The sequence below is a fragment of the Mixophyes fleayi genome, chromosome 3 (assembly GCF_038048845.1).
Source record: "Mixophyes fleayi isolate aMixFle1 chromosome 3, aMixFle1.hap1, whole genome shotgun sequence".
Lineage (NCBI taxonomy): Eukaryota > Metazoa > Chordata > Amphibia > Anura > Limnodynastidae > Mixophyes > Mixophyes fleayi.
This window is the reverse complement of record NC_134404.1, coordinates 185,877,235-185,901,415: the sequence shown is the minus strand read 5'-3', so window position 1 is coordinate 185,901,415 and position 24,181 is coordinate 185,877,235. Positions and strand designations below refer to the sequence as shown.

At 39.7% G+C, this 24,181-nt stretch overlaps 1 protein-coding gene across 3 annotated transcripts in view; it reads left to right on the top strand.

The window, feature by feature from the left end:
* PDSS2 (decaprenyl diphosphate synthase subunit 2) overlaps nt 1-24,181 on the top strand; it is a 306,498-nt gene that overhangs the window by 104,579 nt on the left and 177,738 nt on the right. Inside the window, exons 1-2 of one of the 3 annotated variants that reach the window (XM_075202872.1) lie at nt 10,412-10,471; nt 20,688-20,975. In XM_075202872.1, coding sequence (XP_075058973.1) covers nt 20,704-20,975 — 272 coding nt within the window. In that variant the 5' untranslated portion in view covers nt 10,412-10,471; nt 20,688-20,703. Of the gene's footprint in view, nt 1-10,411; nt 10,472-10,498; nt 10,563-20,687; nt 20,976-24,181 lie in introns of those variants that run through there. The other 2 variants (XM_075202871.1, XM_075202873.1) reach the window with 2 other exon arrangements.

The window sequence follows — 24,181 nt, the reverse complement described above, 5'->3', positions numbered from 1 at the left end:
TTTAATTTATAGATTGCGTTCTTGTTTTTGATCCCTGAATGCATAACCTAACATTTATCTGTGTTAAACCTCATATTCCATTTAGCCGCCCAATCCTCCAGTTTATTTAAGTCCCTCTGTAGAGAAGCTACATCTTGCTCTGATTTTATTACCTTACAGAGTTTAGTGTCATCTGCAAAAATAGAAACTTTACTCTCTAAACCATCACCAAGGTCATTAATAAATATATTAAAAAGGAGTGGTCCCAGCACGGAACCTTGAGGAACTCCACTTAAGACCTTTGACCAATTAGAAAATGTTCCATTTATCACAACTCTCTGTTCCCTATTCTCTAACCAGTTTTCGATCCAAGTACAAATTTTGATTTCTAGACCCAGTTCCCTTATTTTGTAAACCAACCTCTTGTGTGGCACTGTATCAAAGGCCTTTGCAAAATCTAAGTAGACCACATCTACTGTCCTGCCCTGGTCTAAGTTCCCACTAACTTCCTCGTAGAAACTAATTAGATTAGTTTGACATGACCTATCCCTCACAAATCCATGTTGATTCCCACTAATAATTTTATTGCGTACCAAGTAATCCTGAATACTGTCCCTTAAAATACCTTCCAGTAGTTTCCCCACTATTGATGTCAGGCTTACAGGTCTATAATTCTCTGGTTGTGATCTCGTCCCCTTTTTAAACAACGGCACCACATCTGCTATTCGCCAATCCCTTGGTACTGAGCCTGATGAGATTGAATCTCTGAAAATTAAGAATAGCGGTCTAGCTATTTCCGAGTTTAATTCCATAAGGACCCTTGGGTGTATGCCATCTGGACCTGGAGCTTTATTTATCTTAATATTCTTCAGTCGCCTTTGGACTTCTTCCTCTGACAACCAAGTATTAATTAATGGCATGGTTTCATTTCCATTTTTATGTATTACTCCTGCCATTTGTTCCTCTCTGGTAAATACTGAAGAAAAGAACGTGTTTAATATCTCTGCTTTTTCCTTAGTATCATTTATCAATTCACCCATCTCACTTCTTAGTGGTCCTATATTATCTTTTTTAATCCTTTTGCCATTTATATACTTAAAAAACTTTTTGGGGTTTGTCTTACTTTCTTTTGCAACGTGCCTTTCATTTTCTAATTTAGCCAATCTAATTTCCTTTTTGCATGTTTTATTACATTCCTTGTACCTATGGAAGGACTCCTCTGACCCTTCAGACTTAAACAATTTAAATGCATGCTTCTTCCTTTGCATTTCTTCTCTTACCTTTTTATTTATTATAATATTGTGTATTGCTTTATTGTAACATCTTTAATGCGTAATAATGGCTTGCTGTAAATCATGCTATATTTTGCAATTAAATATCTTTATAATTTGGAACCACAACAATCGCATTGAACAATGTTTTATTGGTAAGCGATAAAATTACTTTAATAACCCAGATGTAAGCCATACTTCATAACAATGGACATTTCGGACAAATGGTAGTTACCTTAACTAACAAAAGCAAAATGGTTTCTGCAGTCCTGCTATTTTAACAACAGATGATAACTGTCCTTCTATTTCTAAAACATACAATATTGCAGGTAATAACAAGGGCAAAATGTACCTAATAACATGAAATAATAAAACACAGAGGCTCTGGCTCTACAATGTGCAAGCCTTTGTAAAGCACATTGTAGAGCCGATGCCTCCTTAATTGAACACCTTAACAGCAACATTAATACATTCGCCCAATAAAGTGACGTCATTCTACACGGCCGACATCTTCATTCATTGGAATTGTTTGAAGTGTGTATTGTAAGTAGTCATTGTGAAGAGTGTTCCAGGGAACACACTATTGGTGTGATTATGTTAGGGTATGCGGTGTCAGTGTTCTCAGCATCGTATTAAGGTACCCAACCCATATGGGAAAACCCTGTTTTCACTACAGGGCAAAATGTTTGCATGGCCTCTGAGTGGAGTGCTGTGGGAATTACACACTTCCAACAAACTATAGGTGAATATGCTCTGCAATCTTTTGAAGAAATACAAGAAAAATCCCACTTACCAAGCAAAAATTCCACCAATTTCTTCAAATACGACATTTTGTTCTATCCTTATTTAAAGACACCTCTAGAAAGCGGCTCTCCCAGTTTGAACGCAAATGCACATGCAACGCCAACTGGAGAGGTACCTATTTCTTTCCTCTTTTCCTCAGTCCTCTCACCACAACAATCAGTACCAGACTCCCATGTATCAGACTGGGAAGCAGACTTAGGGACGTCCCTCGAGGGGGAAATCTGGGACAGGATTTGCACTAGAACCTGCAAGTGTTCAATTAGTGTAGCCATAAAGAGAATCTTTACAAAGTTCTCACCAGATAGTATATGGTCCCTGAACATCACCATAAAATGTTCCCAATCTCTTCTGGACTGTGCTGGAGAGAATGTGGCTAAATAGGCAGCTTTGAGCAAATCAGGTTGTGCTATCTCATCAGAAAAAATGCAGCACCTCCCCCTCGCAGCAGCTTCTCAAATAAAAAAATTGTAACTTTCAAGAAACAAGGGACCCATGGTACTTACCATAACACCTCACTTCCAGGCATCTCTTGATCTGGTGTGAAATCCTCCCCCCCGACACCCCCCTTCCAGTACCAATCACATAGCCTGAGCTCCGCCCTGCCATATCAAAGCCCTCTATAACCATCAATGCAATACACAAGCTCCAAATACCCAAGTTTTTTTTTCTATATCTTTATTTGTTCAGAGTTTATATATAATTTTTAAACAAATTATTCTAGTAATTGTAACTGTATTGTTATAGCAGTTTCAATATATATTTATTTTACTGTACTGTATTCAAACATAAAAAATAAAACTTAAAAAATAAACAACCCACCTATTCATCAAAGTCTACCAGTATTACTTTTATCTACAACTGCATTTACCTAGCCTCCTTACATTCTCAATCTCGGTCATCCTCTCTTGTCTCACCCCTGTCCATTACACAGAGCTTGAAGTGGGGCAGTATGTGTCGGTATTACATACTGACACTTTTTCGCCCCACTTTATTTAAGCTGCACACATGCTCTGCTACCTTTGCAAAGCATGTGTGTATTAGAATTGTAGCCGCAGATGGTAAGATCCGTTCCCCCCTCCCTCTCTTACCCTATGTGTGTTTGTGTCTGTCTTCTTCCTGCATGTGTCTCTGTGACTGTCTCTTGTCTGCATGTGTGTCTGTCAACCCTGCACTCCACGTGTCTCTGGTTCCGAACTCTTTGCTGTCCTTATGTATGTGTGACTAGCAAGTCACATGGGACGTGCACCACATGACAGGTGCTGTCCCATGCATGCTGGCTACAAGAGATTCACAACTGAAAGAAGGTAAGTATGTAATAATGGAGGGGAAGGGGATTTGTATTAATGTAATGAAGGAAGGGGGAAAGGGGATTTGTCTTAATGTAATGAGGGAATGGGGTTTGTCTTAATGTAATGAGGGAAGAGGGGGTTGGGTTTGTCTTAATGCAATGAGAGGTGGCCTATTAATTTAATGATGGACTGTGGGTGGGGGCAAAGTTTGGGGAGAGGAATGGCTATTTAGTAAATGCGATTATGAATTATTTAATGTTGGAATGGTTGAGGGACATAGGTATATTAAATGTAAATGTTATTAATTTAGTATCAGGGATGTATGGAGGAATATAAATGTATTTATTAAATGGGAGTACTATTTAATTGTGGGGCTGGTTGGGGGGAATTATGGCTATTTATTAAATGTGTATGCTCTTAAATTAATGTCAGGCCTGGTTGTAACGAAATAGGTCTATATGGTAAGTGTGAAATGTATTCCTTTTATTTCATTTAATAGGGCTGGTTGCAGAGAGGGAGGCTTAGTTATAAAACGTGGGTGTTAACAATTTAACGACAAGGTTTTCTATATTTCAAGTGCCTGTTTTCTTCCAAATAGGGCACCGTCATTCAGGATCCAGATAGGTAGCACCTGAGCATAAGATGTCACAATTCGGGGTCTTAGTCCTGTTTACACCACTCGGCAGTACTATTTCACCGTACATCTCCCTTTTGGTCGAATGCAGCATTCTATCCTGGGGCAAGCGTGACTTCTGTCTGCAGTACTGAAGCTGCCATCTTGGGTGAGACATTTGCTAAACATCGTGCTGAGTCTGAACACCTGATCTCATCCACCAATTAGTTTATTCTGCAGATTATAAGAGTCTCCTCCTACACTCAGCAAATTGCCAGTGCAACACTTTCCTGGTTACCACAGTTGTTTCATTCTGCCTGCTGTATACAGATCTCAACCATCAACCCTTCGTGTTAATCCTGCTTCACCCTGTTTGCTGCTTCATTCCACCTGCTGTATACAGATTTCAACCATTTACCCTCTGAGTGAATTCAGCTTCATCCTGTTGCTGTTTATGGACTTCAACCATTCACCCTCTGAGTGAGTTCACCTTCATCCTGTTTGCTGTTATATGGATTTCAAACCATTAATCCTTTGTGTGAATTCAGATTCATTCTGCCTGCTGAAATAAAGACTTTGGCTATTTATTCCTCATGTGGATTCACCTTCATTCTATCTGCTTGTGTACAGATTCCAACTGTGACCTCCTGTGTGGATCCTCCTCTCATCAATCTATTCCTGTCTCTCCAACTGTCTATCTGTGGTAGTAGGTTGTTGTTCTGAGTCATCCACCTTCCGGAGCCATCTCTGTGTCTCAGAGTACCGACTTCCAGTTTCAGGCCTACCCCAGGTTCTGAGCTGTCCAGTGCCAGTTCCAGGCTAATTCTGTTTAGGAGGTTGTCACCCCTGTATATCCTCTGCCTGAATTTTGAGTCTTCCCAGTCCCAGTTGTGGTACTATATTTGTTTGAGTCTCTCAGTTCTTGGAGGTACTGAGTCTCTGGTTGTGAGTTCAGGTCCTCCCTGTTCCCAAGTCCAGGTTCCAGTCATTTATTTCAGCAGGGAGTCCAGTCCAGCATTCCTCCTCCTAACATCCAGTATACAGGATTATAGCAAACTCTATGAGCAAGACATTCATCCGGCCTCCCAGTTTCCACTACACTCCTGCCACAGCTAGTCCCGAGACGGATCCCAGTAACCCTATTGCCGTAACATATGATACCAGCAGCCACTGGTAGTGAAAACTGCAAGAACAGGTAAAGTGACATACTAATAAAAGCAAATAGCTATTTTTCTATTTAAGGGGCCAAATATTTGACTTTCTGTCTCAGCTGATATCAGAATCCAACAATTTGTAGTATATCCTATATTTATCCTTATGTAAATTTGGCTTAAAAGAAAGCAACCATCCTCTACCCCCACCCACATATATATCTCCTTCCTCGCACTGATTACTTATATAAAAAAATATGGGGAAATATAGGAGCAGGGACAGGTATAGATAAATGGGAGCAGGTGGGTAAGGAACATAGTGAGAATCAGGGGGAAAGTAAGAGGGAGTGTTTTACATTATTATACTCTAAAAATGCATCTACATTTAATTTTATACTACAAAAATCCCCAAAAGCTCATTGGGACCTAGGCAGCCCCCAGCCTTTCATTTAAAATTTCCATACCTGTACTTTTAAATTCCCACTTTGACCACTGCCATTACCTTATAAGCTCTCATGAGCAGTGCCCCTGCATCTTCCACCTATACATTTGTGTGTTCTTTACGAGACCTGTTATATAATCTGCCTATTATGTCTTATGCACAGTATTATGGAGTTTATGGATCCCTTTGAGTCGGAGGTTATTCCTCCTAATCATGTTCTCAGTATTATATTGACATCCTAGAGGTTCTTAATTCTGAGTAAAGGTTATGAAGATCTTGTTCTATTTCTTTCTCATCTGTACACTCTGCTAATCTTCAAACTCATACTTTTGTTGGCAAAAGGCACTTTGAATTTGGTGTATTGTTGATTTTATGGTTCTCATTTCTAACACTAATCATTTCTTACACTTATTTAAATACGTTTCAAAAGTCATTGAATTAAAAAAAAAAAAATTCTCGTTCCCTGAACACTTATATATCTTTTTATGGTGCTTTATGAACAACTTGTCATTCCTTTAAGTGAGGTGCTTGGGAATGAGATACATAAAAACAGTGTCCTTATGTGTTAAAATGTATTGAGTGAGATAAGCACTGGTTAATAGGTGCTGGTTAATGTAGATATCTCGCCAGACGCTCGTTAATGGAGGAATCGCCAGGCGCTCATTAATGTAGTTGACCAGTAACTGTTGCAGAAGGAGGAGAGCCATCAGTAGGGGATATACTTTATACATATACAGCAATAATGGGGCAATACTATTGTGGGGTGTCACCCTGCACTGTTCCTGCTATTTGTGTGGTGTTGCTTCTTAGAAGTGCAATTTTACTTCTTGTATAGGAGCTACACAAAATTTGACTAGAACTAATAATAATGATTTTTTTCGTGATTGCTTCAGGACAGAATTTTTTTCTTGCACAAACAATGGAAACATTTTTGAACATTGGAAAGAAGCGTGCTAATGAAGAAAAGGATGGCGAACCACAGACCAGTGGCAAAGTCGTGAAGAAAAGGAGACATCGCAGATGCGACGATACTTACCTAGACTTCGGATTTACGTCTGTCGGTGACAACCAGGAAGAGTGTCCACAGTATTATGCCTGAAAATATTGTCGCCAGAATGCATGATTCCAAGCAAACTACAACGCCATTTAGAGACCAATAACCCTGACATGGCTAATAAACCACGTGATTACTTCACCAGAAAGTTAAAAGAATTAAACAAAAAGGTACATTTTTTAAACAATCAATGATTCCATGCAATGCTTTGCTAGCATCTTACAAGGTGACATATAGAGTTGTGAAGTGTAAAAAGCCTCACACCATCGCAGAAGAACTGATTTTACCGGCTGCAGTGGATATGGTCACCATTATGGTTGGGGAGTCAGCGGGAAAGCTGCTTTCAAAGGTACCTTTATCCAGCAATACCATGAGTCGCAGAATCCAACATATGCCTGAAGATCTGAATGACCAGTTAATTGAAAAAATGAAAGGGAAGGAATTTGCACTACAACTAGATGAGGCAACAGACAGTAACAAGGATGCTCATTTGATTTGCTACACAAGCTTTGTAGATGGTGACAATATTGTGGAAGATCTTCTCTTTTGTAAAAGTATCACTGCATGTATAAAGGCACAAGTCTGGTTTCAGATCATTGACATTTTTATGAGTGAAAACAACTTAGACTGGACAAAGTGCTTTGTCTGTACTGATGGTGGTCACTCTATGTCTGGCTGTTATGGAGGATTGCATATTTATTTGAAATAAATATAATAGTTTTTTTTTTTAACAATTTTCCTTGGATTTATGTGTATTATTTTTCCAAACAACTTAGTAAGTATTTCTTTTCTGACCTAAATACTTATTACATTATTTTGACCCAACTACTTAAAAATCGTGACTATCCCGTAATTATTTGGACTTAGGGGCGCCTTGAAAAAATTACACAGACCCTAAGGGTGCTTTGGACTGAGAAAGTTTGGGAACCACTGTTTTAGGGTGTAATGCTTTTAACTTAAAATTTACCCTTTAAATTGATGAGTTCAAAATAGACTTCCTATATCTCATATTCTATAGAGTCTAATGATGAAACAATAGTTTCCAGTACACTAAAGAGATTGATACAAATAGTTATCTCCATTACAACACTAGTCATCTCCTGCAATGAAAAAATAACATTCCGTTCTCACAGTTTAACCGAGTTAAAAGTAAATGCTCTGAGAAGACTACTTGCAAAGCTCAACTTGAGACTTATGCAGATTTCAGGACAGGGGATACCAGGAGAATCTGAAATCTGATGCTTTGGAAAGAACAAGGAACATTGAGAGAGGGTAAGAGGAAAGGAACTGATAGGCGCATGGTACCTTTCATCACTGTTTATAGTGGAAATTAAAGGAAAATTAAATACTCTTTGAAGAATCATTGGAAGATTCTCCTTAGAGACCCTATACTTGGGCCATTGCTCCCTAATAAACCAGTTATAATGCTTAAGAAAGCAAATATACTTGAAAGTTCTGTTAGCACCAAGCATGCTGAAAGTCCCAGGTAAATATAATGGAACCTTTTTGGACAAACATACCAATGGCTTCTTTAAATGTACACATTGTAATGTTTGCAAATTAGCAGAATCTGAAAAAGTTTTATTCTGTAACTTGACAAATACCAATACATTCAAGATAAGACACCTAATGAATTGTCAAACAGTCTCAGTTATCTACCTTTTGGAATGTCCATGTAGACTTAAATACATAGGAAAAAACAAGAGGATGTTAAATCTAGGTATAGAAGAACATATGAGAAATATTAGGAATAAATAAGATTAGGGATAAGAAACATATTGGGTGTCACAGCATTTTCTATAGTGTCACAATGTGGTTCCTAGTAGATTGAAGTTTAAAACAACTGAACATGTCACATGAAATCCGAGGGGTAGTGATTTACCTAAGAAACTATCATGTAAGGAGATGTTTTGGATTTATAAGTTAAGCACTCTGGCACCTTCTGGTTTGAATGAAGGATTTGAAATAATTTCATTTCAATGATTGTTTTATCATGATTAATATTATTTGATAATATATGGCCTTTATGAGGGATACATGAGAGTCTCTTTGAAGTTTAAGGTTATTTCTGTCTCTAAAGTATTGCAGTACTGAACTAATTGATGGCTGTTTATACTTTCATCTAGCTTCTAATATTCTTCATATTCATTATTTGGCACCAAAAAGATGGCGCCGTCCATTGCACTACATTAATATGGCACCTCTTCTCCGCTTTTTACCGTATCTGTTTATCTTATATACTGCCCTATTTTTCATTTTCCCCCTCTCTTTATTTGTTAAATCATTAATGCATACTTGGTATATTAAGTTCTGTTTTCTTTAGTAACGCTAGCTGTCGCCATTTTCCATTTATGTATGGGCGGAAGTGACGTCACATCTTGCACATCCTGAGGGCGGAAATATTGTACGTTACTCAGGCGGGATGGTGTTTCAATGTTTCTATTACTTGACTGGTCTATGAAGTATTATGATGGACTACATATACTGTCAAACCCTTTGAAGAAGTCATAAAGATGAAACGCGTAAGGTCAAGTCCATTTCTATCTGGAGTTTGGTTGTTCTCTTGGATTTTGAGCATCCCTTTTCTATCCAAAGCGGTTTTCCCTAGTTTGCAATTACTTAAGAGGGTTCATCATCCTCATTTATTTATATAGCGCCACTAATTCCGTAGAGCTGTAGAGAACTCGCTCACATCAATCCCTGCCACATTGGAGCTTACAGCTTAAATTCCCTAACATACTCACACACACAGACAGAGAGAAACTAGGGTCAATTTGATAGAAGCTAATTAACCTACTAGTATGTGTTTAGATTGTGGGAGGAAACCAGAGTGCCTGGAGGAAACCCACGCAAACACAGGGAGAATATACAAAATCTACACAGATAAGGTCATGGTTGGGAATTGAACTTATGAACTCAGTGCTATGAGGCAGAAGTGCTAACCTATTTCCACGTCTGGTATAACTAGAACCATTCATAGCTATATTCAAATAATGGAATATTGGCACATATAGGACTGCATGCATCATGTATATTCAGTATTCACAGAGATCTGCTATACCATCATGATCATTTATTTATATAGCGCCACTGATTCTGCAGCGCTGTACAGAGAACTCGCTCACATCAGTTCCTGCCCCATTGGATCTTAGCCTAAATTTCCTAACACACATACACAGACTAGGGTCAATTTTTGTTATCAGCCAATTAACCTACCAGTATGTTTTTGAAGTGAAAACAGCTCGGACAGAATGTACCATTGATTCAGGGAAAATGCCTGTGTGCACTAAAGAAAATATCTTGCAATTTATATATTGCACACATTCCATAAATTGTAGTCTTCATTAACTAATTTTGTTAACTGGTGTTAAAAAATAAAATTAAACATTCAGCACAGGTAACTGCAACTGATTATTTACTGGAGAATTTAAAGTGGTCTAACAGTCTCAGTGCAGACTGTACTCATTTAGGCAATTCTCCCAATGTTTCTATCTTCCTTTGTTTTACTGTCTCTTGCTCTCATGACCCATCTTTCCTCTCATCTTTCCCTTCTCTCTTCCACGTTTTTCAACTTATATTTTGTTTTCAATTTTATTTTTCTCTCCCAAGTACGCTTTTGCCTCCTCTCTCTCCATATTACGCTTTTAACTCTTATGTATAAATCGTTACATTTGTAACCTGTCTCCATATCTACAGAACAGTGAGTATAATGGGCAGTGACTGCGCGACGCATACTTGTGGGCGCGAGACCTGTTGCGCATGCGCCGTGATGTTGCTGGAGGCCTCGTGTGCTTCCGTAGAGAACGACTGTTGTGACGAGAGATGTCGCGTCACTAGTTATTATCCGGGCGCATGCGCGGTGGGCACGGTGAGTTTTTTTTTGATAATGGAGCCGGTGATCACAAATGTTACTGTCTGATAAGATGTTTCTGTATGAGTGACACCGGAATGGAAGCAAGGTCATACTCCTCACTTTGTCTCCTGCTGTTAGCCAGTTATCATCATATGCAAGCAGTGTTCTCCTATACTGTCCACGAAACATAGCTCGTATAAAGTTAGCAGGAGTTACCATACCGTGTATAGTGCCCAGATGTCCTTCTTGTAGGCCCATTTAACCTTGTCCATCTCAGTTTCTACAGTGTCTCTGTTATGGATTTAATGTATATGTCTGTATGGACACGGTGCTCTCTTGGCTTAAAAAAAGTGACTGCCTAAATACTAAATGGTATAATAGCTTTCATGTGTGTTTTAGTAAGTGATGTCATTATTGGAGGCGTTTCAATCTCTGTGCAAGCTACTGCGTCTTGATCATTTACATCCGAAAAGCTGCAGAGGCAATGCGTTTACTAAAACAAAGAGACATGTCTTATGTTTAAAAAAAAAACAAGAAAAAAAAATAACTGTTTTATTGTGTTTTATAGCCAGAGGGATAACATACAAAGAAACCATAAACACACAATTACAATTAAATCAAAACAATATTTCACAAATAAAAGGACAACCAGAGTATATCCCAGAGCCGGGTTATGGGGAGACATATAGTGGGGGAAGAAGGGGGGTGTTCAATAAAAAAAGAAACATTAAAAAAAAAAGCATGGGGAGGGGCATATCACTTGTGCATAGGGGAATAGGGGTGGTGGGGAAAAGGGGGATAGGCCAAGGAAAAGTAAGAAGAGGAGAGCAAGGGGTTTGAGGTAGGAGGTGAAGGACCAGTCATATGAGGTCAGCAGTGGCCAGCGGAGGGCCTGCTTCATCATCATGATCATCATCATCAGCTACTTAAATAGCACCACTAATTCCACAGCGCTGTATAGAGAACTCACTTCAGTCCCTGCTTACATTCTAACTTCTCTAACAGACAGATAGTCAGACTAAAAGAGGTTAAGGTCAATTTTTTAATAGCAACCAATTAGCCTACTAGTATGTTGTTTGTTTGGATAGAAGTTTGTCCATGGAGTCCACATTTCTTGAAAGGCAGAGGTAGTATTATGTAAGGTAGATGTGATAATCCTCATTCATTATGTGGTCCATATGTTTAGTATGGTAGTGGGCATAGAGGGTGGGGTAGCGTTGTTCTTCCAGTGGACTGTAATGAGACAGTTCGCCGCATTCAGAATATGGCAGAAGTTTCTGTAGGGGGCGAGTGGTATCGGGGATGTCTTGTTTTTTTTTTTTAAGCACATTAAACGGTCCTTCGGCCTATTGAGATATACAGTATATAGCATTGTACTTTGTTATAATCCTATGTATGAACAGCAGTGATGAGCATTTACAGAATACACATCTCAATAATAAATGTATAATATTTATGTGAATGTAAATTTCAAACTTATGTGTTATAGTGATACAGTGAATGTGAGCTAATGTGTGGTGTTTAAGTAGCCTCTACAGTCATGGCCAAAAGTTTTGAGAATGACAAAAATATTGGTTTTCACAAAGTTTGCTGCTTCAGTGTTTTTAGACCTTTTGTCAGGTGTTGCTATGGTATACGGAAATAAACTTACAAGCATTTCATAAGTGTCGAAGGCTTTTATTGACAATTACATTAAGTTTATGCAAAGAGTCAATATTTGCAGTGTTGACCCTTCTCTGCAATTCGCCCTGGCATGCTTTCAGTCAACTTCTGGGCCACATACTGACTGATGGCCGTCCATTCTTGCCTAATCACTGCTTGGAATTTGTCAGAATTTTTGTTTATCCACCTGCCTCTTGAGGATTGACCACAAGTTCTCAATGGAATTAAGGTCTAGGGAGTTTCCTGGCCATGGACCCAAAATTTCGATGTTTTGATCCCTTAGCCACTTAGTTATTTGCCTTATGGCAAGGTGCTCCATCATGCTGGAAAGGACATTGTTCATCACCAAACTGTTCTTGGATGGTTGGGAGAAGTTGCTCTTGGAGGATGTTTTGGTACCATTCTTTATTCATGGCTGTGTTCTTAGGCAAAATTGCGAGTGAGCCCACTCCCTTGGCTGAAAAATCGACTGGTGTGACATATATTTGGCTGATTGCGTGTAAAGTGCAGCCGTCTACCCCAGGAGACGGTAACCTTAACCCGATCTATGAAATATGTTGGAGAATGCGGGCATTGCTCTTCAAATTGCAGCCATAAAAATTGCATGGAAAAGTTGACAGACACCCAATTTTGTAAGATACTGTTATATGGAAATATCTTATGAACCTTGAATACGGGTCATCAGCAATTGATCGAAACCTACATTCTGCCCTCCTCCTTCACCAGGAGGTAACATGGAGGATATAAGCAAGGCATTGCTACAGGCTATTATGGCCCAGCTGGTAGCCACCATGTTGTAGCAGTTAGCTATTGAGGAGGAGGCTCAGGGGCAGCAACACTTGGATATTGAGGAGCTCTGGAGGCAACAACACCATGATCGCAAAGCCCTAAAAGAGGTGGTGCAGTCTATCACCACCTTGCCTGGCAATGCTGTCTCAGACGTCACAACTATTTCCAGTTCTATACGAGCTAATCATTTTCTTCAAATTATGACCAAGGGAGATGATGTGGAAGCCTATTTAACAACTTTTGAGAGAATCGCTGAAAAGGGAAGTTGGTTTAAATTTCAGTGGGCGGGCCTATTGACTCTCTTCCTATCTTGGGAGTCACAAAAGGCATACTTTGATTTAAGCCTTGGTAATGCCGAGGACTATGATATACTGAAGGCTGAAATTTTGACTCGTTTGGGTGTCACATTGTCTGTCCAGGCGCAATGAGTACATCGCTGGGGATACCAGGTGGATAAACCTCCTCGCTCTCAGATGCATGACCTAATTTACCTCACCAAGAAGTGGATACAACCTGAGACTTTGATATGCACCCAAATTGTGGAAATAATCTTGTGGATCAATATCTACAGTCCCTGCATGCTGTTCCGCCCAGGTGAGTAAGCCATGGGGATCCCAAAACAGCAGACCACCTTGTAGAGTGGTATCTGGCAGCCGAGAAACTGATGAGTACACCCCATTGGCCTCTAGTTCTGCAATGGGGATCTCCAGTGACTTCTGGAAAGATTGTTCCAGCGGATAAGGGTGCTAGGCGCTGAAATGATATTACACTGAAGCATACAGAGACTGAAGTCTGGAAACCTGGAGATTGGCCAGTTATGCCAAGAAGGTTCCAGCCTCATATTAGACTTGATAAAAATGTGATTAGATGTTTTTGATGTGGTGGCTTAGGTCATATAAACACTGTGGTTCCGTGGTATTCACTGTGGGAGTAGGTTCTTGCTTGGGGTTTGATGCAATATTGGTGAGAGATTTTTTCCACTTCTGAAAGCTGAGTTAAACCCAGTTTGTTACACAAGTAAATAACCCAGACTAATTTTATAATGTTACGGATACGGTGGCGGTGGGAGTGTTCCCTGAGTCTGATGTGTTCCCTTTCTCAAATATTGGGGAGTAAGAAAATGATGAGGGCAGCAGTGGAGTGCAGGATGATATGCCTCCTACTGAAGTTGGAAATGTTGTTGAAACAGTTGACTATATGCCTGATCTCAAACTGGGAAAATATATTTTTGCCTCAGAACAGGTAAAAGACCCCACTCTGGTAAAGGCTAGGGAAAATGTAAAAATGGTTGATGGAAATCCCTTTAGAGCCAGATAGTAGGTGGCCATACCCTCACATGGCAATGAATTAAGGGTTGTTGTATGAAGTGTCCAAAAATGGAGAGGATGTTGTGGAACGGCTAATGGTTCCTAAGGCATATAGAAGACCGGTGTTAGACCTGGCTCATGGCCACATAACTGCAGGGCTTCAAGGGGTAGGAAAATCCTCATAGAGAATTTTTCAGCTGTTTTCCTAGCTAGGGTTCCATGAAGATGTATCTGAATATCATGCATCCTGCCAATTACCATGCTCCTAGGCCACATTATAAAAGTCTGCTTGTCCTGTTACCCGTTATTGAGGTTCTGTTTAAAAGTATAGCCATAGATTTGGTTGGAACCTTACTAAAGTCTGCCTGGGGTCATCAGTATATTCTAGTGATACTGGATTATGCTACCAGATAACCGTAAGCAATACGTTAACAAAGTCTATTGCTTGGAAACTGGTAAATGTCTTTCTGTCATACGCCGATCCTGCTGAGTCTTCGGTCAGGTCCAGGCTAACTTACCTGGAGGGTCCCCTGCTGTCCTTCCCTGCCTGAGAGACACTGCTGCCTCCACTCACCAGCGCCATCTTTGAGTAGTTCTGCGCATGCGAAGACACATTTTTTAACTACTTCTATTCCTGACGCCCTCTGGTGGCTACACTACTTAAAGACATCTATGTCAATCACTGATTGCCAGTTCTTTCAGTCTCTTCTACTGTGTGGACATGTTGCTCCTGGCTCCCTGCGTTATCAGCAATTTCTGTACTTCTGCCGCATTCTGTTGTACTATTTCTAATCTGGTACCTCTGCCCATCAGCATCCCCAGACCTAAGTACACAACCTGCCCCAGTTCCATATGCTCCCTGGTACTTTCTACAGTGCTCTCAGCAATTTCTATACTTCTGCTGCTTAATGTTATACTGTTCCTGATCCAGTATCTGTGCTCAGCTGCATCCCTGGACCAAAGTATACAGCTTGCCGCAGTTCCGTATACTCTCTAGAAGTAGCTATAGTGCTCTCAGTAATTTCTGAACACATGCTGCAGACTGTAATACTGTTCCTGAACCAGTAACTGTGTTCTCTACAGTCTGTCGCAGCTTCTTATACTCGTCAGTACTAACTACAGTGATTTGCTATTCCTGCATCCCCTCTGCTTTCCGCAGTATTGCTCACGTGCCGTGCAGAGTCCTTTGTGTATTAAAGCCCCAGGAAGATTGTTTTGTTTAAGAAAAGGTTTGAAGTTTGTTTCAGTTTTAGGTAAAGCTGGTATAAGGGTCCCTGGGGTATAAATGAAGAGTACGGTGGGCTCAATTTATATGGCTCACTTCAGGTCTTCCAAATTACCAAGACAATCTGCTGGTAGTTAGGGGTTGCCCTTGTGTGGTGCTGGTAAAAGGCTGCAAAGTATCTCAATCAGTCTCTCAATACCTTGGGAGGAGGTCAGATGGCTCCTGAGAGATACGCAATATGTGATTTGTAAGTTCTGTTATTTTGTATGTGTGTGGGACACTAGGTCCCTCACTTTAGAGAGGGCGTTCCTGTGTATTAGTTAGAAGCCAGACAGGCAATGGTTATGTTTATATTTTGTTTATTTTCATTCTAGCTGAGGCCACTGGAGTGGTGTGACATATTTGACTGATTGCGTTTAAAGTGCAGTCGTCTAACCCAGGATACGGTGCCCCTAAACTGATCTATGACGATACCAATAGAGAGAGAAATAGTACAGATTTTAGCATGGGGTGAGGACAGGAGACTGCAATCAATTGATTGGAGAGGGTACAGGGTCAAATGGACAGGTAAAAATGTAGGAGTAGATAAAGAGAGTTAATAATCCCTTTTTAATTTGTGGGACTTAATGAGGGTAGAAGAGGGTACCATTTCATGTATAATGAATCTTGTAAATCTTGCCCGTGAAGTAATCAGATTTTCTGTTTGACTACTACTGTTTGTGACAAACACTGTCAAAGAATATCCAGAAAACCTTTCTGTAAAATGTTGCAGTATGTAACTCCATTAACTTAATCATATTAGCAAGCTTTAAAATGGGATTAGTGTGCATTAAGTGACATCACAGCTGTCAGAATTAATGATGACACTAATTATAACAACATTGTTAACAGGAGTATGAAATAAATAATAATTATGTAATATATTCTCTCCATCTATCTACACACAAGCCAAAACATTTTTTATACAATATACCAGTGGTTCCCAAACTTTTGCAGTTCGCGGCACCCTTAGAGTCTCCAAATTTTTTCAAGGCACCCCTCCAAAATAATTATTGAGCAGTCCTGTTTTAGAAGTAGTTGGGTCAAAAAATTGTAATAAGTATTTAGGTCAGGACAGAAATACTTATTTAGTTGTATGCAAAAATGCCCCCTCTGCCCTCAGGCACTCTGCCCCTTCTGCATCCAGACACTCTGCCCCCTCTGCATCCAGACACACTGCCCTCTCTCACACTGCCCCCTCTGTCACGCTGTCCCCCCTCCTCTGCTCTGTCACGCTGTCCCCCCTCCTCTGCCCTCTCTCACAATGTCCCCTCCTCTGCCCTCTCACACGTTGTCCCCTCCTCTGCCCTCTCACGCTGTGTCCCCCTCCACTGCCCCTCTCATGCTGTGTCCCCCTCCTCTGCCCCGCTGTGCCTCTTCTCTGCCCCACTGTGCCCCTCCTCTGCTCTCTGTCCCCCTTCTTTCCCTGCTGTCCCCATCCTCTGCTCTCTGTCCCCATCCTCTGCTCTCTGTCCTCATCCTCTGCCCCTCTGTCCCCATCCTCTGCCCCTCTGTCCCCCTCCTCTGCTCTCTGTCCCCTTCCTCTGCCCTGCTGTCACCATCCTCTGCTCTCCTCCTCTGTCCCTCTGTCACCATCCTCTGTCCCACTGTCACCATCCTCTGCTCTCCTCCTCTGTCCCGCTGTCACCATCCTGTCACCAACCTCTGTCCCGCTGTCACCATCCTCTGCTCTCGTCCTCTGTCCCGCTGTCACCATCCTCTGTCCCCCTCCTCTGCCACGATCCCTCTCACTCTGCCCCGCGCCAGGCGCCAGCCATAAAAAAAACCAAAACACATAAACTTACCAATCTGTCGGGCGCCGGGACCCAGCAACCTCCTCTCTCCTGCAGCTTGTTACTGACGTCGATATTCAGTGACAGCTGCAGGAGAGAGGAGGCTGCTGGGTCCCGGCGCCCGGCGGATTGGTAAGTTTCTGTGTTTTGTTTTGTTTTTATGTCTGGCCCGCGGCACCCCAGTGACAGCGCCGCGGCACCCCTGGGAGCCGCGGCGCTCAGTTTGGGAACCGCCGCATTATACTATAGTTACTAATTAAAACAAATTATCAGTAGTAGATTTCTGTGCATATATGAGTAGTTACCTTGTTGATTATTTACAAAGATTTAGGGGTATATTTACTAAACTGCAGGTTTGAAAAAGTGGAGATGTTGCCTATAACAACCAATCAGATTCTAGCTTTCATTTATTTAGTGTTTTCTACAAAATGACAGCTAGAATTTAATTGGTTGCTGTAAGCAACATCTCTACTTTTTCAAACCCGCAGTTTAGTCATGTCATGAGACCCGCAGTTCAGTCATGTGACACTCATAGTCATGTCATGACATGAATTTTCTTAGTTTTTTCCCCTTTGCATATTTTCAGGCATACCACTATATCACTAAAGTAATTAGAGAATTCTCACTGGATGATTGGCAGAATTCGTTGGATTCCCTCTTGTCCCGTATCCCTCCTCAATGCAAGGCTATCACTCTCCACGATAATTTTATAAGAAACCGCATTGATCACTCTGATGTTACAACAGGTCTTTCTCAATGGTTGCGCTTATTTCCAGACCTAACAGTAGACACCCTTCTAATGAATTTGGATGCTTCTTCCTGCTTGATATCAGCGTCCATATTTACTGAATTATTCCTAAATGCCTACCATACATCCTATATTTCCCCCCCTCATAGCCTTATGATGGTCTCAAAATGCTTTTAACACTGCTCGCGTTGCCAGGAAAGGGATGCAGATTTATTCCACTGCTTATGGAGTTGCCCCTTAGTCAGGGTTTTTTTTGTCTTAAAGTCAAAACTTTTGCAGTCTATAATATTCCCATTACACCTCATTGGGCTATTCTGGGCATCCTTTCTACAGGTCAATGTGTGTCAAAGGGTGGCAGATGACTTCTTTTGGCCCTCAGTGCAGTGACCAGAAAAAAATTTCTGCAGATGTGGTCACAGTCGGTGACTCCCTTCTTCAATCTGTTTAAAGAAAAATTATTTTACATAATCAAGATAGATTGGCTTGAGGCCACACTTGCTAGGGAATCTAAAGTCCTGGGTTTCTTTGAAATGTGGGAGCGTTACATTGACTCCCTTCAACTAGACATTAAATCACTGATTGATAAATGTTTTTCATGGTATGAATTGAGAATGGTTGCTGACGACCCACCTATTCTGTTGTAAAGTGAGGGTACTTTCTTGCATGGCAGCAGTGGACTACATTATACCTTTACCATTGCCTTCTACTTGAAATGTTCTGCATGTTCTTATATGTATGCCATATATATGCTTCTTTACATATATATATATATATATATATATATATATATATATATAGCAAGCACGGTTATATATCCCTAACACCTTGTTGTTTTACGTAGTTTACAAAATTGTCTTTCATAGCCTATAAGAGATATTGATTTTATAATGTTATTCTGTTTACAGTCCAAATTATGTATGTAATGATGTTTTAGTTTGCATTGCTTTATTTCAGAGTGTCAACAATAAAAACAATTTGAAAATAAAAAAAAAAGCAAACAAATCTGGGTATAGGTCACTTGCATTCTGTCACACTTTCAAAATTACTCATGTGATATAAGTGACATCACTGCTTGCCAAATATGAGGATTTATTTTGCAGGAATGACTTCACTACTTTCTCTCCCTCTCTCCTATTAATGTAAGCACAAAAACTGTGCGGCGGGAGCTTAATGGAATGGGTTTCCATGGCCGAGCAGCTGCATGCAAGTCTCACATCACCAAGACCAATGCCAAGCGTCGGATGTAGTGGTGTAAAGCACAGCAACATTGGACTGTGGAGCACTGGAAATGTATTCTGTGGAGTGATGAATCGCGCTTCTCTGTTTGGCAGTTCAGATGGGCGAGTCTGGGTTTGGTGGATGCCGGGAGAACATTACCTGTCTGACTGCATTATGCCAACTGTGAAGTTTGGTGGAGGAGGGATAATGGTATGGGGCTGTTTTTCACGGTTTGGGTTAGGCCCCTTATCTCCAGTGAAGGGCAATCTTAATGCTTCAGCATACCAAGGCATTTTGCACAATGCTATGCTTCCAACTTTGTGGCAACAATTTGGAGAACGCTCTTTTCTATTCCTACATGACTGTGCCCCAGTGCACAAAGCAAGGACTACAAGGAAGACATGGTTTGATGAGTTTGGTGTAGAAGAACTTGACTGGCCCGCACAGAGCCCTGTCCTCAACTCCATCGATCACCTTTGGGATGAACTGGAAGGAAGATTGCGAGCCAGGGCTTCTCGTCCAACATCAGTGCCTGACCTCATAAATTGCTCTGCGGAATGAATGAGCACAAATTCCCACAGAAACACTCCCATCTTGTGGAAAGCATTTCAAGAAGATTGGAAGCTGTTATCGCTGTAAAAAGGAGAGAAACTCCATATTAAATTATATTTATTTAAATACAATACATTACAGTCCCTGTTGGTGTAATGGTCAAGCGTCCGAATACTTTTGTCCATATAGTGTATGCATGTTATATATATATATATATATATATATATATATATTATACATATATATATACATATATATATATATACATATACTCGTGTGTGTCTACTTTTTTTTCCCCCAATTTTTCTTTTTGCTTTCCACAGTTTCTGATCTTAAAGTGTGATGGTATGATGGTAGTAATTGTGTAGTGGTGTCCACGTTTCAAATTTTAGAACGATGTACTTAAGGGCTTCTTACTTCCGGCCATGGCTATTTGCTCTTGAACTTCATTAACCATATGGTGAATAGAGGATAAATAGACTTGAAATAGACATCATAGAATTTCTGATTTCTATTGAGAACACATTATATATACACTGCACTTCTGTTATACTCCTGGTGGACTGAAAATGGAGCAAGCTGTGGTCACAGAACATGAGGCATTTGATGAACATACTGCGTGTATAGTTAATGCATTCTCCATAGGGATCAATAGAAAGTTTAATTTGTGCCGGCACATATCAGGGTTGCTGTATGCATAAACTCTTAGAATTGCATAGTTTGAAATGCAAGTATGACCACTTCAGTGTTTAGCTTGGACTTTTTCTGAAAAAATAAATGAACTAATAGCCAACTGTTTAACCTGTACATAGCATCCTGATGACAACAGTACATCCTTTTTAAAATTTTGCAAATGTACATTGTTGATTTTTTTCTCTTGTTTTTTCCTCTTTGGTAGGGTGTGTGTTCTTATCATGTCTGTGATCAAGTGTGTAACCCGGTCAATGGGGATATTTAAAGATAGCACCAGCAGGTTTTGCACAAGAAGGACAATCGGCCTCTTTTCTGGCTCTCCTACTACTACTACAACTCATTGGAGCAAAGTTGTTTCAGATGCAGAAAAAATTGTGGGTTATCCAACATCCTTCATGAGTCTTCGTTGTCTTCTTAGTGACGAACTGAGCAATATAGCCATGCAAGTCAGGAAGCTGGTGGGAACTAAGCATCCGTTGCTGAATACAGCCAGGTACTCCACGGTCCTTTTGCAATAATGCAAGTTATGTGTTGTCATCTTCCGGCACAGCAAATGTTTTTCAGCTATATTAATTTTATTGTCCACTTAAGTTACATATTATGTTATATTATGGATAAAGTCATACATTTGAATAATTTTGATATGGTGTAGATTTTAGTATTTGTAGACTATACAAGCATGCTTGGATGTCATCATGTATTATATATTGCAAATTATATATAATTATCATCCTCATCTATTTATTTATATAGCGCCACTAATTACGCAGCACTGCACAGAGAACTCATTCACATCAGTGCCCACTCCATTGGAGCTTACAATCGAAATCCCGTAACATACACACACACAGACCGAGAGAGACTAAGGGTAATTTAATAGCAGCCAATTAACCTACTAGTATGTTTTTGGACTGTGGGGGGAAACCGGAGCACCCGGAGGAAACCCATGCAAACACGTGGAGAACATACAAACTCCTCACAGATAAGGCCATGGTTGGCAATTGAACTCATGACCCCAGTGCTGTGAGGCAGAAGTGCTATTACTGGACCTTGAGCCCTTAAAGGTAATTTTAAGGCTACATCTACACTCATGCTTTTTTTTTTTTACTCTATTACCCTCTTTAATTTTCTACTGTTATCCCTAAAAAACATCTGTGTAGACTTAGGGCTAGATTTACTAAGCTGCGGGTTTGAAAAAGTGGGGATGTTGCCTATAGCAACCAATCAGATTCTAGTTGTCATTTTGTAGAATGCACTAAATAAATGAAAGCTAGAATCTGATTGGTTGCTATAGGCAACATCCCAACTTTTTCAAACCCGCAGCTTAGTAAATCTAGCCCTTAGCCTTATATGTGATGTACTAACTTACACAGGACTCTTATCTTTAAAGGTTTAATCTATTGCCCATATCCATATTTTCTTGCATAAAATCATCATCTTAATATTAAAATGTATAGATGGTTTTACTTAAAGGGGATTTGCAACCTCTATTCTTTTTACACCAAGCACTTATTTCCCACTGGCTAGTAGAACAGTGCTAATGTGTAACTTATCTTGTCCGCTGCTTCTGTGCAGTAGGAGAGAAACAACTTGCTAGGAGAAAAGAGAAAAGTAACGAGAGACATACAGTATTTTGTACTGATTGTCAGTACTGTGTTCATGTTACTGTTTATCAGAGAACAAAAACATATTTAGTTATGTTTATTTTAGCTAGTGTAGTCAAGATTGGATTTTAACAAAACATATTTTTGTTTCTATACCGTACTGCCTAATCTGTTAAAACAAAGTAGTATTACAAATCTTTTTGTGTACTGTTTACATTAATTCCAGCAACCCGCTTTATTGTTTTAAACCCTTTTTCTTGGCTAATGATGAATGCTAACTTATGACCCATTGCTTCAGCTTTTCTGTTGGTTAATGATTCAAATCGATATCAGGGAACACGTTCTTGTTGTCATAGGGACAGCAATGTAGTATGGATTTTCTTTTCCTTTAAATCACAGTGGATTTGTATCCCTTGTTACTTGCGCTGCGTGCTAGTTTGTGGCTTTCCAGCCAATTAATCCTTTTAAAGCTTAAACATCCAGATGTGTGCTGCACAGATCTCTGCACCAGGGGCATTAAATGGATGTTATGCAAAGGCTAAAGGATGTTCCTTCGTCACCACAATACCTGAACTCAAATGTATCTTGGTAAAATATATTTTTTTCTTTTGAACCTAAGTTCCTTGTTCTTGAAACCCATTACAGTTTGTTTCTAAATCTTTGTATTTTAATGCATCTAAGGTGGAAATGGAATTATTGCATATACAGGTGCCCCTAAAGCTTTGCAAACCCTGTAATGCCTCCAGATCAGTCTTTTAGGTAAATCAGTCTCATATGTCTCATATATATGAATGAGACCAGTGCCAGATTAGAGGTTGCAAGGTAGGATGAACTTGTTCTTGTGCCCTGGAGTCTCTCTCTCTTTGTCTCATGTATGTATGTGTATATAATGTGACATCTGGTCCAAGGGGAATATTAAAGTGGAAATGTCATAATTCATTCATTTATAGTCCCATCTATATGTGATTTCTCACTTTAAAGGTTTATCTACTTTCTTAGGTTTAGGTGCACCTTATTTGCCCCCACATTTAGCAGTGTCAGGAACACAATCTTTTATGAATTTTCAGATACCATCCTTGCTGTTTGATTTCCACACATTGACAGCCAGCGCCCCTCTCTAACGCATGGTCTGTAAGGCCAGAGGGAAGAGGGTCAGTTGTGATTTAGCTGACTATCAGATTCCTCAGTGCCTAGACTTATTATCACAATGCACCAAAAAATGTAAAACGTTACTGTAGAAAACTGCAATACCAAACAAATATATTATTTGCAAATTTTATTGCCAAGCTCCAAGACATGTAGTAGAAACCAGATGACAGATTCTTTTTATGTATTATATAGATACAATTTTAACATTCCAAATGTGGGCCAAAATTGTAACTGTTGTCCATTGGACTTGCAATGTTCTTTTTTTTTTTGTTTGCGTTAAAGCTCTACAGCATATGACTCATCACAAATATCTGTGATCCCATAATCTTATAGTGCGTATGTGTCATCACCTCATCTTATTTAACAAGTTGGCTAAAGTCTTTGCAGATACTTATTATTAATATTATTATTATGTGAGTCCAGATTTGTGATGCACCCGATTTTTATATGTGAAGTCACAGCCCGCTTGGATTTAGTTTGGTGTTGGGAATGGATTTGGTCGAAGTTAAATCCTTTGAAAAATTGTAATGTCATGTCTTCTTTACCATTGCTTTTGAGGTGTATATTGGAAATCTAGTCATCGCTAATGTCATGATAACAAGGGGCAAGTAATTTGTTTTTCTGCAGACCTTAAGTGGTATCTTAATATTTTTGATCTTCATAAGGTAGGACTGTTGAAACAGCCATATGATTTAGGAAATTCTTGAATAACTTTACACACAGCTAACAGTTTCAATCAGAGAATAATAATTATAATGTAAAATATAATAAATCAATAATAACAATTGATGCAACATTTTTTTTAGAGATTTTTGTAAAAAAAAAAAAAATGTTTTTGATCGAAACTTTCCACAGCATAGTATGAATTGTTGAACCTAAGAACTCTGAATTGCATTTTACATGAAATATCTAGGTTGTGGAGGCAATAGTCATTATCTGTAAATAT